This window comes from Nicotiana tomentosiformis, chromosome 1 (assembly GCF_000390325.3).
Source record: "Nicotiana tomentosiformis chromosome 1, ASM39032v3, whole genome shotgun sequence".
In the NCBI taxonomy this organism is placed as follows: Eukaryota; Viridiplantae; Streptophyta; class Magnoliopsida; order Solanales; family Solanaceae; genus Nicotiana; species Nicotiana tomentosiformis.
Genome location: NC_090812.1, coordinates 113,766,941 through 113,778,671, shown reverse-complemented (window position 1 = coordinate 113,778,671; position 11,731 = coordinate 113,766,941). Strand labels below are relative to the sequence as shown.

At 40.2% G+C, this 11,731-nt stretch overlaps 1 protein-coding gene across 1 annotated transcript; it reads right to left on the bottom strand.

Annotated features, from left to right (window-relative positions):
• Positions 1 to 506: 506 nt before the first annotated feature.
• On the bottom strand, positions 507 to 5,198 carry LOC138908856 (uncharacterized). The gene is made up of 2 exons (XM_070199529.1): positions 5,011 to 5,198; positions 507 to 1,206 (listed from the first exon to the last, which is right to left on the bottom strand). The coding sequence occupies exons 1-2, from the start codon at positions 5,196 to 5,198 to the stop codon at positions 507 to 509; spliced, it is 888 nt and encodes a 295-aa protein (XP_070055630.1).
• Positions 5,199 to 11,731: the final 6,533 nt, after the last annotated feature.

Sequence of the window (11,731 nt, the reverse complement as noted above, 5' to 3'; positions counted from 1 at the left end):
GCCCCGGTGCTCAATTTCGAAGTCGTACGGTATGCCCACAAGACTTCGGGCAGGAACTCCTTCCATTTCCCTTTCGAACCGGTCAACCTCTTTTTCAGGTTTTGAAGTATAGTCTTTTTTGTTGATTTTTCTTGTTCGTTCCCACTGGGATGATAATGCATCAATAGTATCTTTTTGATCTTATGGTCTTCGAAAAACTTACTCAACTTGTTGCCGATGAATTATTTTCTGTTGTCGCAAACAATCTCGGTTGGTATCCCAAACCGACTTATTATGTGGTCCCAGATGAATTTAATGACTTCTTTCTCTCGAACCTTTTCAAACGCTTGTGCCTCAACCCATTTGAAAAAATAATCGGTCATGAATACTATTAATTGAGCTTTACTGGGTGCCCATGGAAGGGGACCGACGATGTCCATTTCACACTTTATAAATGGCCACGTGGACAGTACCGAGTGGAGCATTTCTCCCAGATGGATCATAGAGGTGTGTCTTTGGCACTCATCTCATTTTTGTACGAAGTCCTTTACATCATTCTCCATTTCGGTCCAGTAGTAGTAGTAGTCGGCCCTAATCAGTTTTCGAACCAAGGATTCTACCCTCGAATGGTTCCCGCAAGTGCCTTCATGAACTTCTCTCATGGCGTATTCGATCTCTGCTGGTCCTAAGCATCTGTCTAGTGGGCCAAAGAAGGTCCTCCTAAACAATGCCCTTTTGACCAAGCTAAATTTGGCGACTTTGGTGCGCATGGCTCTCGATTCTTCGGGATCCGAAGAAAATTTTCCTGTCTTCAAGTAGTCTATGTATTTGTTTGTCCAATCCCAAATTAAACTTGTTGAGTTCACTTCAGCATGTCCCTCTTCTATCACCGAGTTCATTAGCTGCACTACAGCTCCCGAACTGAATTCATCAGAATCGACCGACGACCCCAAGTTAGCCAGTGCATCAGCCTCACTGTTTTGATCTCGGGGTACATGCTGCAGGGTCCATTCCCTTAATTGGTATAGGGTTACCTGTAATTTGTCCAAGTACCTTGGAATTCGTTCTTTTTTTACTTCGAACGTCTTAATTTGATTGACCACGAGGAGGGAGTCGTACTTAGCTTCGATCACCTCGGCCCAAATGCTTTTAGCCAATTCAAAACCTGCAATCATGGCCTCATACTTGGCTTCATTGTTAGTCAATTTCACAGTTCTAATAGATTGCCTAATTACATTACATGTAGATGGTTTTAATACGATACCGAGCCTGAACCCCTTCGCGTTCGAGGCACCATCCTTGACAAGGGTCCATATTCCCGAAGTTGTCCTTGAGGTTAGTAGTAATTCCCTTTCAACTTCGGGTATTAAGGGCCGTGTAAAGTCGGCCACAAAGTCTGCCCAAATCTGAGATTTTATGGCGGTTCAGGGTCAATACTCGATATCGTACCCGCTAATTTCCATCGCCCATTTGCCTAGTCGACCTGAGAGCTTAGGCTTGTGCATGATATTCCTTAGTGGGTAAGAGGTCACGACACATATGGGGTGGCATTGAAAGTACGACTTTAGCTTACTATAGGCGCTTAGCAAAGCGAGCACCAATTTTTCCACGTGAGGATACCTTGATTCGTCCTTTCCGACAGTTATCCTGACATAGTAGATAGGAAATTGCGTACGTTCTTCCTCCAGGACTAAGACTCCACTTACCGCCACCTCAAAAATTGCAAAGTAGAGGTATAGTTGTTCATCTGCCTTCGAAGTGCGCAATAGGGGTGGACTCGATAGGTACCGTTTGAGTTCTTCCAAATCTTGCTGGCATTCTGAGGTCCATGAAAAGTTATTCTTCTTCTTTAGCAATGAGAAGAATCGATGGCTTTTATCCGAGGACCTCGAGATGAACCGGCCCAAGGCGGCTATACACACGGTCAGTCTTTTAACGACCTTCACGTTGTCCACCATAGTGATGTCCTCTATGGCCTTTATTTTGTCTGGGTTGATCTCGATTCACCTATTGGATACCATGAACCCGAGGAATTTGCCTGATCCGACCCCGAATATGCACTTCTCCAGGTTCAGGTTCATGTTGTATTTCTTTAGTATGCCGAAGGTCTCTTGCAAATATTTCAAATGGTCCTCTTCTCGCAGGGACTTGACCAACATATCGTCAATATAAAATTCCATTGATTTTCCTATATGTTCTTCGAACATCCGGTTTACTATGCGCTGATAGGTGGCGCCGGTGTTCTTTAATCCAAACGGTATCACATTAAAACGGTAGGTGCCGAATTTAGTGATGAAAGAAGTCTTTTCTTGATCGTCCAGGTCCATACGAATTTGATTGTACCCGGAATAGTCATCGAGAAAGTTGAGTATCTCATGCCTGGCCATCGCGTTGATCATCTGATCGATGTTAGGCAAAGGGAAGGAATCCTTAGGACATGCTTTGTTTAGATATTTGTAATCTACACACATTCTTAGCTTATTCCCTTTTCTGCTTAACCGTATGGAACTTCGGGTCCAAACTCCGCTTATGAGTGGTTACCTCCGGTCGGATCCCTGTCATGTAAAGATGGGACCAAGCAAAACAATCTATGTTAACTTTAAGAAAATCAATAAGTTTTTTTCTTGAACTCGGGGGGTTAACCCCGTGCCCGGTATACCTTTCGATCCGGTAGGTGTTCGATTAATATGACTTGCTCCAACTCTTCGACCGTCGATTTAGTGGCGTCAGTATCTTTAGGAGCTATGAATGTTCTCGAGACTCCGTAATCATCCTCCTCGTCTACTCCCTGTTTCTCCAGTTCGGCCAAGGCCGACATCAGTGCTTGCTATTTAATTTCTTCCTTTCTGGTCAGCTCTGCATTCCTTTATGTCGAAACCGTGGGTACCAGGATTACCTCGTCGACTGCAAAGATCTCTTTTATGGCCGACTTCTCTCCGTAGACCATCTTGACTCCACCCAGTGTAGGGAATTTTAATGCCCGGTGCAAGGACGACGATACTGCCCTCATGTTGTAAACCGACAATCTTCCGAATGGAGCGTTATACCTCATGTCCCATTCGATCACGTAGAACTTTGTCTCTTGGATTTCCCTGGTGGTGTTCACTGGTGTCGTTATCTCCCCTTTAATGATTTCGCATGCCATGTTAAATCTGTTCAACACCCGGACTGCTGGCACTATTTGGTCCTGTAATCCCAATTTTTGTACGACCCTTGAACTGATGATGTTGGCCGAGCTACCTAGATTAATCAACACATGTTTAACTCAAGATTTATAGCTAAGTGCAGATATTACTAGTTCATCATTGTGAGGTTGCACGATGTCCTCGGCATCCTCGTCACTGCACGAAATGGTTCCCTCCGGGACATACTCTCAGGTGCATTTTTCTCTTGTGATACATAATTTAGTGCACTTTATCAATGGTCCTTGGGGGACATCGACCCCTATGATGATCATGTTGATAACGTGCTGAGGCTCCTCTTGTTCGATCTGTTTGTTGGTGTCCCTATTCCTGAAGTGGTTTTTGGCTATATCACTCATAAATTCTCGGAGGTGCCCGTTTTTGAATAACCGAGCAACTTCTTCTCTCAACTGTCGGCAATCCTCAGTCATGTGACCATGAGTGTCGTGATACTTACATATTAAGTTAGGATATCTTTTAGTATGGTCGGACTGCAATGGTCGGGGCCACTTGGTCTCTTTGATGTGCCCGATAGGTGACACGATGCTGTCAGCAACAACATTAAAGTTATACTATGACAATCTCGGTGCTTCCCTACTCCCGAGAAACCTGTCAAAACAATTTTTGCTCATCGGATCTCGGCTACTAGGCCCTCGATCAACTCTCTTTTCATTCCTAGTAGGGTGACGCCCATACCCATTTCCCCTTAGGTCCGTGTTGTATTGTTGATACCGATCCCGGACTGGCCTTGGCCCCATGATCAATCGCTCTCTTATATCTGTCGTTGGCCCTACAACAACAACAACAACAATAACAACATCATACCCAGTCTTATCCCACACCGTGGGGTCTGAGGAGGGTAGTGTGTACGTAGACCTTACCCCTACCTTGTGAGGATAGAGAGGTTGTTTCCAATAGATCGATATGTCGTTGGCCCTGGTAGGATAAAAAGACCCAGAAAGAGCTCCGAGTTGGTCATCCTCGACCTTGATCTTTGACTGGTACCTGTTGTGGACGTCAGCCCAGGTCACCACCGGGTACTCTACCAAATTTTGTTGCAGCTGTTGAGAGGCCAGGATCTTCCGGGTTTAAGCCCCTGAGTGAATGCTTGAACAACCCAATCATCTGCAACCGGAGGCAGGTCCATCGTTCCATCTGGTCTCAACTTTGATGGCCCCGACATGAGCTTTCAGGAAAGCATCTTCAAGCATAGCAAATGAGTCAGTGGAATTTGGGGGTAAGTTGTGATACCATATCATTGTTCCTTTGGACAAAGTTTCCCGAAACTATTTCAGTAAGACCGACTCGATTTTATCGTCTTCCAAGTCGTTCACCTTGATTGCGCATGTATAGGAGGTCACATGCTCACGTGGATCCGTGGTTCTGTTATATTTGAGGATATCGGGCATACGAAACCTCTTCGGTGTCGGCTTCAGTGCCGCGCTCGGAGGAAAAGGATTCTAGATAAATTTCTTGAAATATGACCCCTTCAATATCGGGGATGCTCATGGAATTTAATCGACCCTGGAATTATATGTTTCCAACTTCTTGTCATTATCCTCAATTTCCTTCTCACCTGACTCTACCTGCTTCGTTAATGCTTCAAGAATTTTCATTATCTCGGTATTGACCCCGGTCTCGGTTTCACCTAGTGTCTCGGGGATTTGTTCATTTCTTCGGGTACTTTCCCGGGATTGTTCAGGTTCGACCCTATTGGGGCAGTGGCTTTGATTCTACAGATGTGCTATTGCTGCTTGTTGACCCTGCAACATTTTAAAGATTAGTTGTAGGCTCACCCCATCACCTTCACGGGCGCTTCTCGAGCTATTGGTCGGGGACCTCCGCGAACATTTTTTCAAGATCACTTAGATAATTGACGTCGATGGCCACCTGTGAGTTAGCATTGACCAGATCGGCAACTGGGACACTGTTGGGATCACCAAGGGGCACCTTGTTGCTAGGCACCAAATTATTCTTTTCTCCATGATGGCCAGATTGAGCATCAATGTTCAAGTGCGCAGATTCAGAATTCGACATTTTTGGGCTGCCCTGAAATTAAGACTTTAAAGAACAAGCGTAAAATAGGGTGTGTTATGGAGAATCATATCAAATAACCACTAATATCTTTAGCCCCACGGTGGGTGCCAAACTGTTTACCCTTAAATCGGATAATAATTAAATTTGTATGCGATTTTAAGAATACATGGTTCGATTCAACACAAACAATTAAGTATCTTAGATAAACAAATTAAAGACGAATAAAGCAATCAAACCAATTGTGGCGTTGTGGCCAAGCTTGAATTTGGATAAAACAATGACTTCGTCCTTGACCGGATCCCTGGTTTGAGCCCGGTTGCGAATGAAGAACAAAATAATGAAATAAGAACTTTAACAGTAGCTAGAAACTAGAAAAATGGACATGAATCGCTTTGATTTACGTGTTACAAAAGAAAAACTTCCCCTTTATATAGTAGGAGAGTTTCATCCCTAGTACAAGTCTAAAAAAGATAAAAAAATCTTCTTTTCTCGTTAATTACTGATATGTAACCGACATCGAGAGAGATATGCGCCGTGATATCCGGGTAGGTACGAATATCACGGCCCTCTATTCGTAGTGTGTAACAGTTTTCTGTATTTCCCGAGGTCTTAGAACTCGTTCTGGGTCCGGGGAGCGTCGCTTTATCATGCCCGGTGATGAACACATCGTTCACCTTTCATGGATCTAGATACGAAGGGCTCCCAGCCTTGATTTCAGTCTCGTGCGTCCATGTCCTTCTTCCATTTTCTTCACAGGAAAATGGGGATATGCATTATCCCCGATTTTAGCCGTATACAACAATGTCCGAAAATGTTTTGATGACTAAGAAATTTATGGCTAAAATTTAGAAAAGTATTCTCAAAGAGTGAAATGGGTGAGATTTGTACACTCTTGATAAGTTTGATTTCAATGAAGTATCAAGGCAAAGGTAATATTAGGGAATACATCATGCAAATGTCTTATCTTGCTTCTAAGGTGAAAGCACTTAAGTTAGACCTTTATGTGGACTTGCTAGTGTATTCGATTTTCATATCCTTTCCATCAGAGTTTAGCTAGTTTAAAGTAAGCTATAATTATCATAAAGAGACTTGATATCTAAATGAGCTCGTCTTACTGTGTTTAGGAAGAGGAATGATTGAAGCAAAAAATATATAAAATGTAACTCACTTTGCCGATGTCCCGAAGGACAAAAGGAAAGACAAGAAGAGAAAGAATAAGGAAGCAGCGGATATAGCAACATAAAAGAAACAACATCAGGAACCAACTACAAATTGTTGTTTCTGTTATAAAGCTGCAGGTCATAGACCTTTATTTTTATAAGTTTTCTTTTCTCAACCATTTGTACAATAATAAGTATGTTAAATAAGATGAATAGGAAAAAATAAAGGGGAGATATGAATGAATTCTGATAATGAGATTAAATATTTTCAAGAATGACTCGTAGGGATTCGAAGTGGCAATTTAAAGCAATTATTGAACTATTTTTGTCACTACACCAAAAAGTAAAAGCTTTCTTTATGTCGAGAAGATTTAGCAATATATATTCAAAAAACATTTTTGTTCTATTTATATAACGTAATTTTCCAACCAAAATAATTCAATCGAACCCTTTTATTACATGTAGCTCTGCCCCTAAATGAGATTAATTAGACTACCAAAGAGTATAAAATAACAGGTTTAATAAAGTTTTAAAAACGTAGATAAGGATTAGAATATTAAATGTTCATTAAAACATAAACTTATATGAAGTTAGATGTTATGACAGAAGTAAATAATCGAATTAGACATACATCTATTTATATCTACATTATATTAAAAGAAACAAATTTAAAATCAAAAAGTTAAATTACTTTATTACCTTTCTATCTTAAAAACCTAATTACCAGACTTATTGAAAAAGAAAACAATTTGCAGCGCAGAATATCTTGGATACAAATTGATAAGACAAGAATATCATGTATAAAATAAGTAGTTATTTAATGTCAAATACTAATATTTTTTATTTTTCTTGCAGGAATATTATCATAATTCAGTAAAACAATATGCAACTTTACAATTAAGAAGACATGTGGGCAAAAGACACTCAAAGTTCAGATTTATAAAGAAAAATCCAAGACAAACAAAATGAAAAACAAAATAATTGATGGAAACGGAAAATCGAAAGTAATAAAATCAGTATTAGCAAGTGGACATGTGCTACTTTGAAAAGTAAACTTGTCAGTAAAACTGATTTCAAAAAATGAAGTTTCAATTTGCCAATCGAGATCGAAGTTTAAAGAAAACATATATTTTTTATGCTCACATAAAAAAAGTTGGGAAAATTAAAGATAATAAGTTATTGATAACGACTTTGCTAGATGTCAATATAGTATACTCGGTTGATAAACTATATCAGGAAGAGTACTAAACGAACACCCATAGCTCTTTTCACCGTGACAATTGAGTTTATAGAGCAATATGAGGCATCTAGTTATGGAGTATGACTGTGAAATTTGGTCACTTGGCTGCAAATTTTGGATGGAATTGAAAACCCGCCTCATTTATTTTGTGACAATAAGTCATCAGTCATGTATTCCAATAACAACATGAGTTCAGATATGTAATGCATCAGATGAAAGTTTAGCGCATATATTCTTCAAATGTCCTTACGCTATGACTATTTGGTACAAGCTACTATGATGGAAAGGTGTACAAAGGCAAGTGATAGAGTAGCAGGAGGAACTAGAGTGGAGAGTGAAGTTAGCAAATGGAAAAAATGGTCAAGCTCAGATACACAGAATGGTCCTGGCTTGCAGTGTCTACTACATTTGGCAGGAGAAAAATAATAGAATCTTGTAAGGATCTATGAGGAATGAAGTAGCCCTTATCAGATTGATTGCGCAGGATATTCATTCTCGAGGTGCTTGCAACTGAGGAAGCTCAACTATTATCCATAGGAATCTAGTATGATTGTAACTGATATTCATAGAAATCTAGTATGATTATAACTGGGAAAGAAGTTAGAAGGTCAGGTGTTTAATCTTGATTATGGTTTGTTACAGAAGTTGGGCCGGTCTAACTTCAAGGGTTTTTTGAATTTCTTCTACATATTTTTTCTTTGTAAATAAAACTCTTTAATTACCAAAATAAATTAATAATATCAGTTTGGTAAAGTCAAAGCACATTAATATAAAGTTCCTGGTTGTTAAAAAAAGAGTTTAGAGTGATTAGGTGTCTACAGAAAAAATCGCATGTGTAGGATGATCATGAAGAAAGTTATTCCAGAAACATTCAGGGGCACTATGTCCGACAATGTCACAACCCAAAATCCTTGAAAGGTCGTGATGGCGCCGGACACTACTTTCAGGCAAAGGAACACCAATAATTAGTAAATTCTCATTTTAATATTTCTGAAATCGTAAATTTCCTTCAATTAAATAATAAATGATGAACTTCACAGAGTAAATAATAATGTTTTCACAAATTTCAATACTGAATAATCCCATAATCATCCTAGAACCCGGTGTCACAAAAGCATGAGCATTTACTAGGGAACAAAATAAAATACAATAACTGTGCGGAATACAAATTTGGACAGAAAAGAAAATACAAATACTCTTAAGGAGACTCTACTGGCTGCGGATCGTCTCACAAGATGCAGCTCACCTAAGTCCCCGTATCAACCACGCTGCTACGCTCACAAGGCCACTAGCCATACATGTACTTGTACAACAAAATATACAGCAAGTATAGTATGAGTACGAAAACAACGTGTACCCAGTAAGTATCCCGTCTAACCTCGAAGAAGTAGTGACGAGAGGTCGACTTAAACACTTACTAGTGGTCCAATAATATCAGGTACAGTAAAGAAGTGAATAAATATGAAACCGAGTAAATGTGTGAATAAACATGTATAAAATATGTGATATAATTCCCCTTTTTCCAATTTTTACTCAAGCTCTCAACTAGCAAATTCCCTTCGTAATCGGAGCATATATATAGAGATAGTGGATCTCATGAAAGAGGTTGTCATAATTCAAATCAGGGAAAAATCTCAGATACACTAGCCTCTTGCCAAATATTACGCACAATTCCATGAGGATAATATATATATATAGGAAATGCCGAGGCGTACGGCCCGATCCAACATAAAAGTAAATTGTGCACTGCCGAGGGTCGAATGGCGCGAACCATAGATACATCTATTAACATGCCGAGGCAAACGGCCCGCTCCCATGAGAGTGTGGTACATAAATTTTGCCGAGGCAAACGGTCCGAACCCATAAGAGTAATAGGAAATACCCCGCTCGCGAATCATACATGCGACGCGGTCAAACATAAATTTAAGGAACCACCCCACTCGTGGATCATACTTGCGATGCAGTCAAATATAAATTTAACATTAAAATCATATCTCTTTCTTGATTCTTTTCAAAATAAGAGAAATCCAGCTTGTAGCTTTTTAAGGAAACTAACCCGCTCGCGAAACATACATGCGACGCGGTTATACATAGACTTCTTCAGCTATTATAATATTCCTCAATTCTTTTCGAAATTGCAAAGTTGAAATGACACCTTTTAAATCCTAAGTTCTTCAATTTCAACTCCTTTCAAAACATTTAATAAGCAAACTCAATCTCGCTCCCTCTCAAGGTAAACAATAAACATAAATCAATAACAATATCAACAAGGCATGATGTGTGCCTAAAACTACCCGGACGTAGGCATAGCTAGTAGGTAGGTACGGACTCTCGTCACCTCGTGCGTACGTAGCCCCCCAAAAATAGAAGCACACAATAATTTAGTTCACCTATGGGGTAAATTCCCTCTTACAAGATTAGAAAGAAGACTTACATCGCTCCGTAGTTCCACAACCGGCTTCCGAGCCCTTCAAACAACTCTAATTGATGCTCAATGCTCCAAAACTAGCCAATAATTATGCGTACCCATTAATATACACTCGAATACTCATTATAATCCAATTTATAACAATTTCTAATTGCTCTCAAAAAATTGATAAAACAAACCTCGGGCCCACGTGCCCGGATTCCGAAAATATTTAAAGATAACCATTACCCATAACCTCACGAACTCAAATATATGATTTATTTCTAATTCCATGCCCAAATTCGTTGTCAAAAATCCAAGAATACCATTTTCTAGGTTTTTCTTCAAAATTCAAATTTTCTACTAATTTCCTTATCTAATTCCATATATAAACCAAGTATTTAACTTGCAATAGGTGAGAGTCACTTACCTTGACATAGATCATAAAAATTTCCCCTTGAAACTCTCCAAAAATCGTCCATCCTAGTGAAAAATGAGAGAGAGTGAGCCAAATCCCGTATTAAATCCAATATGCCCAGACCCGTGCTTCTTCGCGTTCGCGTGACCAGTGTCGCATTAGTGAAGGCCTGATCAGGCACAGCATCGCATTCGAGTTCAAGCTCTCGCATTCACGGTAGCCAACTGCCCTCCTTCTTTGCGTTCGCAAAGGCTTAATGGCTCAGGGTCCCGGCTCCCCTTCCTTCTTCGCGTTCGCAATCACTGCATCGCGTTTGCGTAAGCTTGGTCAGACTTTGCCTCGCGTTCGCGTCCACTGCTTTGCATTCACGAAGGCCAAATCCAGCACCCCCAAAATTCCTTATTCGCGAGCGCGGGACTTCCTTCGCATTCGCAAAGAAGGAAACTACACACCAGAAACAGTAGTCCAAAACAGCTCCAATTTGGTTTTGCCTGGAAACACACCCGAGGCCCCCGGTATCCCGTCCAATCATACAAACCATTCTTGTAACATAACACGGACCTGCTCGAGGCCTCAAATCACATCAGACAACACCGAAACTACGAATCACCCTTCAATTCAAACTTAATAAACTTTGAAATTTTAAACTTATACAATCGATGCCGAAACCTATTAAATCACGTCCGATTGATCTCAAATTTTGCACATAAATCATAATTGACATTACGGACCTACTCCAATTTTTGGAATCGGAATCCGACCCCGATATCAAAAAGTTCGCTCCCGGTCAAACTTCCCAAAAACCTTCAAATTCCAACTTTCGCCAAATGACCTCAAAATGACCTACGGACCTCCAAATCTACATCCGGACACGCTCCTAATACCAGAATTACCATACGGAGCTATTCCTAGACTCGGAATCCCAAACGGGCATCAATAACATTGAAATGCACTACAACCCAAATTTAAGAAATCCTTCTAAAAATGTCAACTTCCATAATAGGTGCTGAAACGTTTCGGGCCATCCAAAATTCGACCCGGACATACGCCCAAGTCCAAAATTATCATACAACCTGTTGAAAGCTTCAAATACCGATTTCGAGGTCGTTTACTAAAAAATCCAACCTTAGTCAATTCTTCCAACTTAAAACTTCTGAAATTAGAATTTTCTTTCCAAATCAACTTCGAACTTCCTGAAATTAAATTCCGACCATACGCACAAGTCATAATACCTGAAGTGAAGCTGCTCGGGTCCTCAAACTATTGAACGACGTGCTATGGATCAAAATGACCATACGGGTCGTTACA

What these genes read in the sequence shown, in the direction of transcription:
- LOC138908856 (XM_070199529.1), bottom strand. Translation starts at nt 5,198, where the DNA reads ATGTCGAATTCTGAATCTGCGCACTTGAACATTGATGCTCAATCTGGC. An exon ending in CTAAGTGATCTTGAAAAAAT is followed by an intron (nt 1,207 to 5,010) that starts GTTCGCGGAGGT and finishes TAATGTAATTAG; the next exon opens with GCAATCTATTAGAACTGTGA.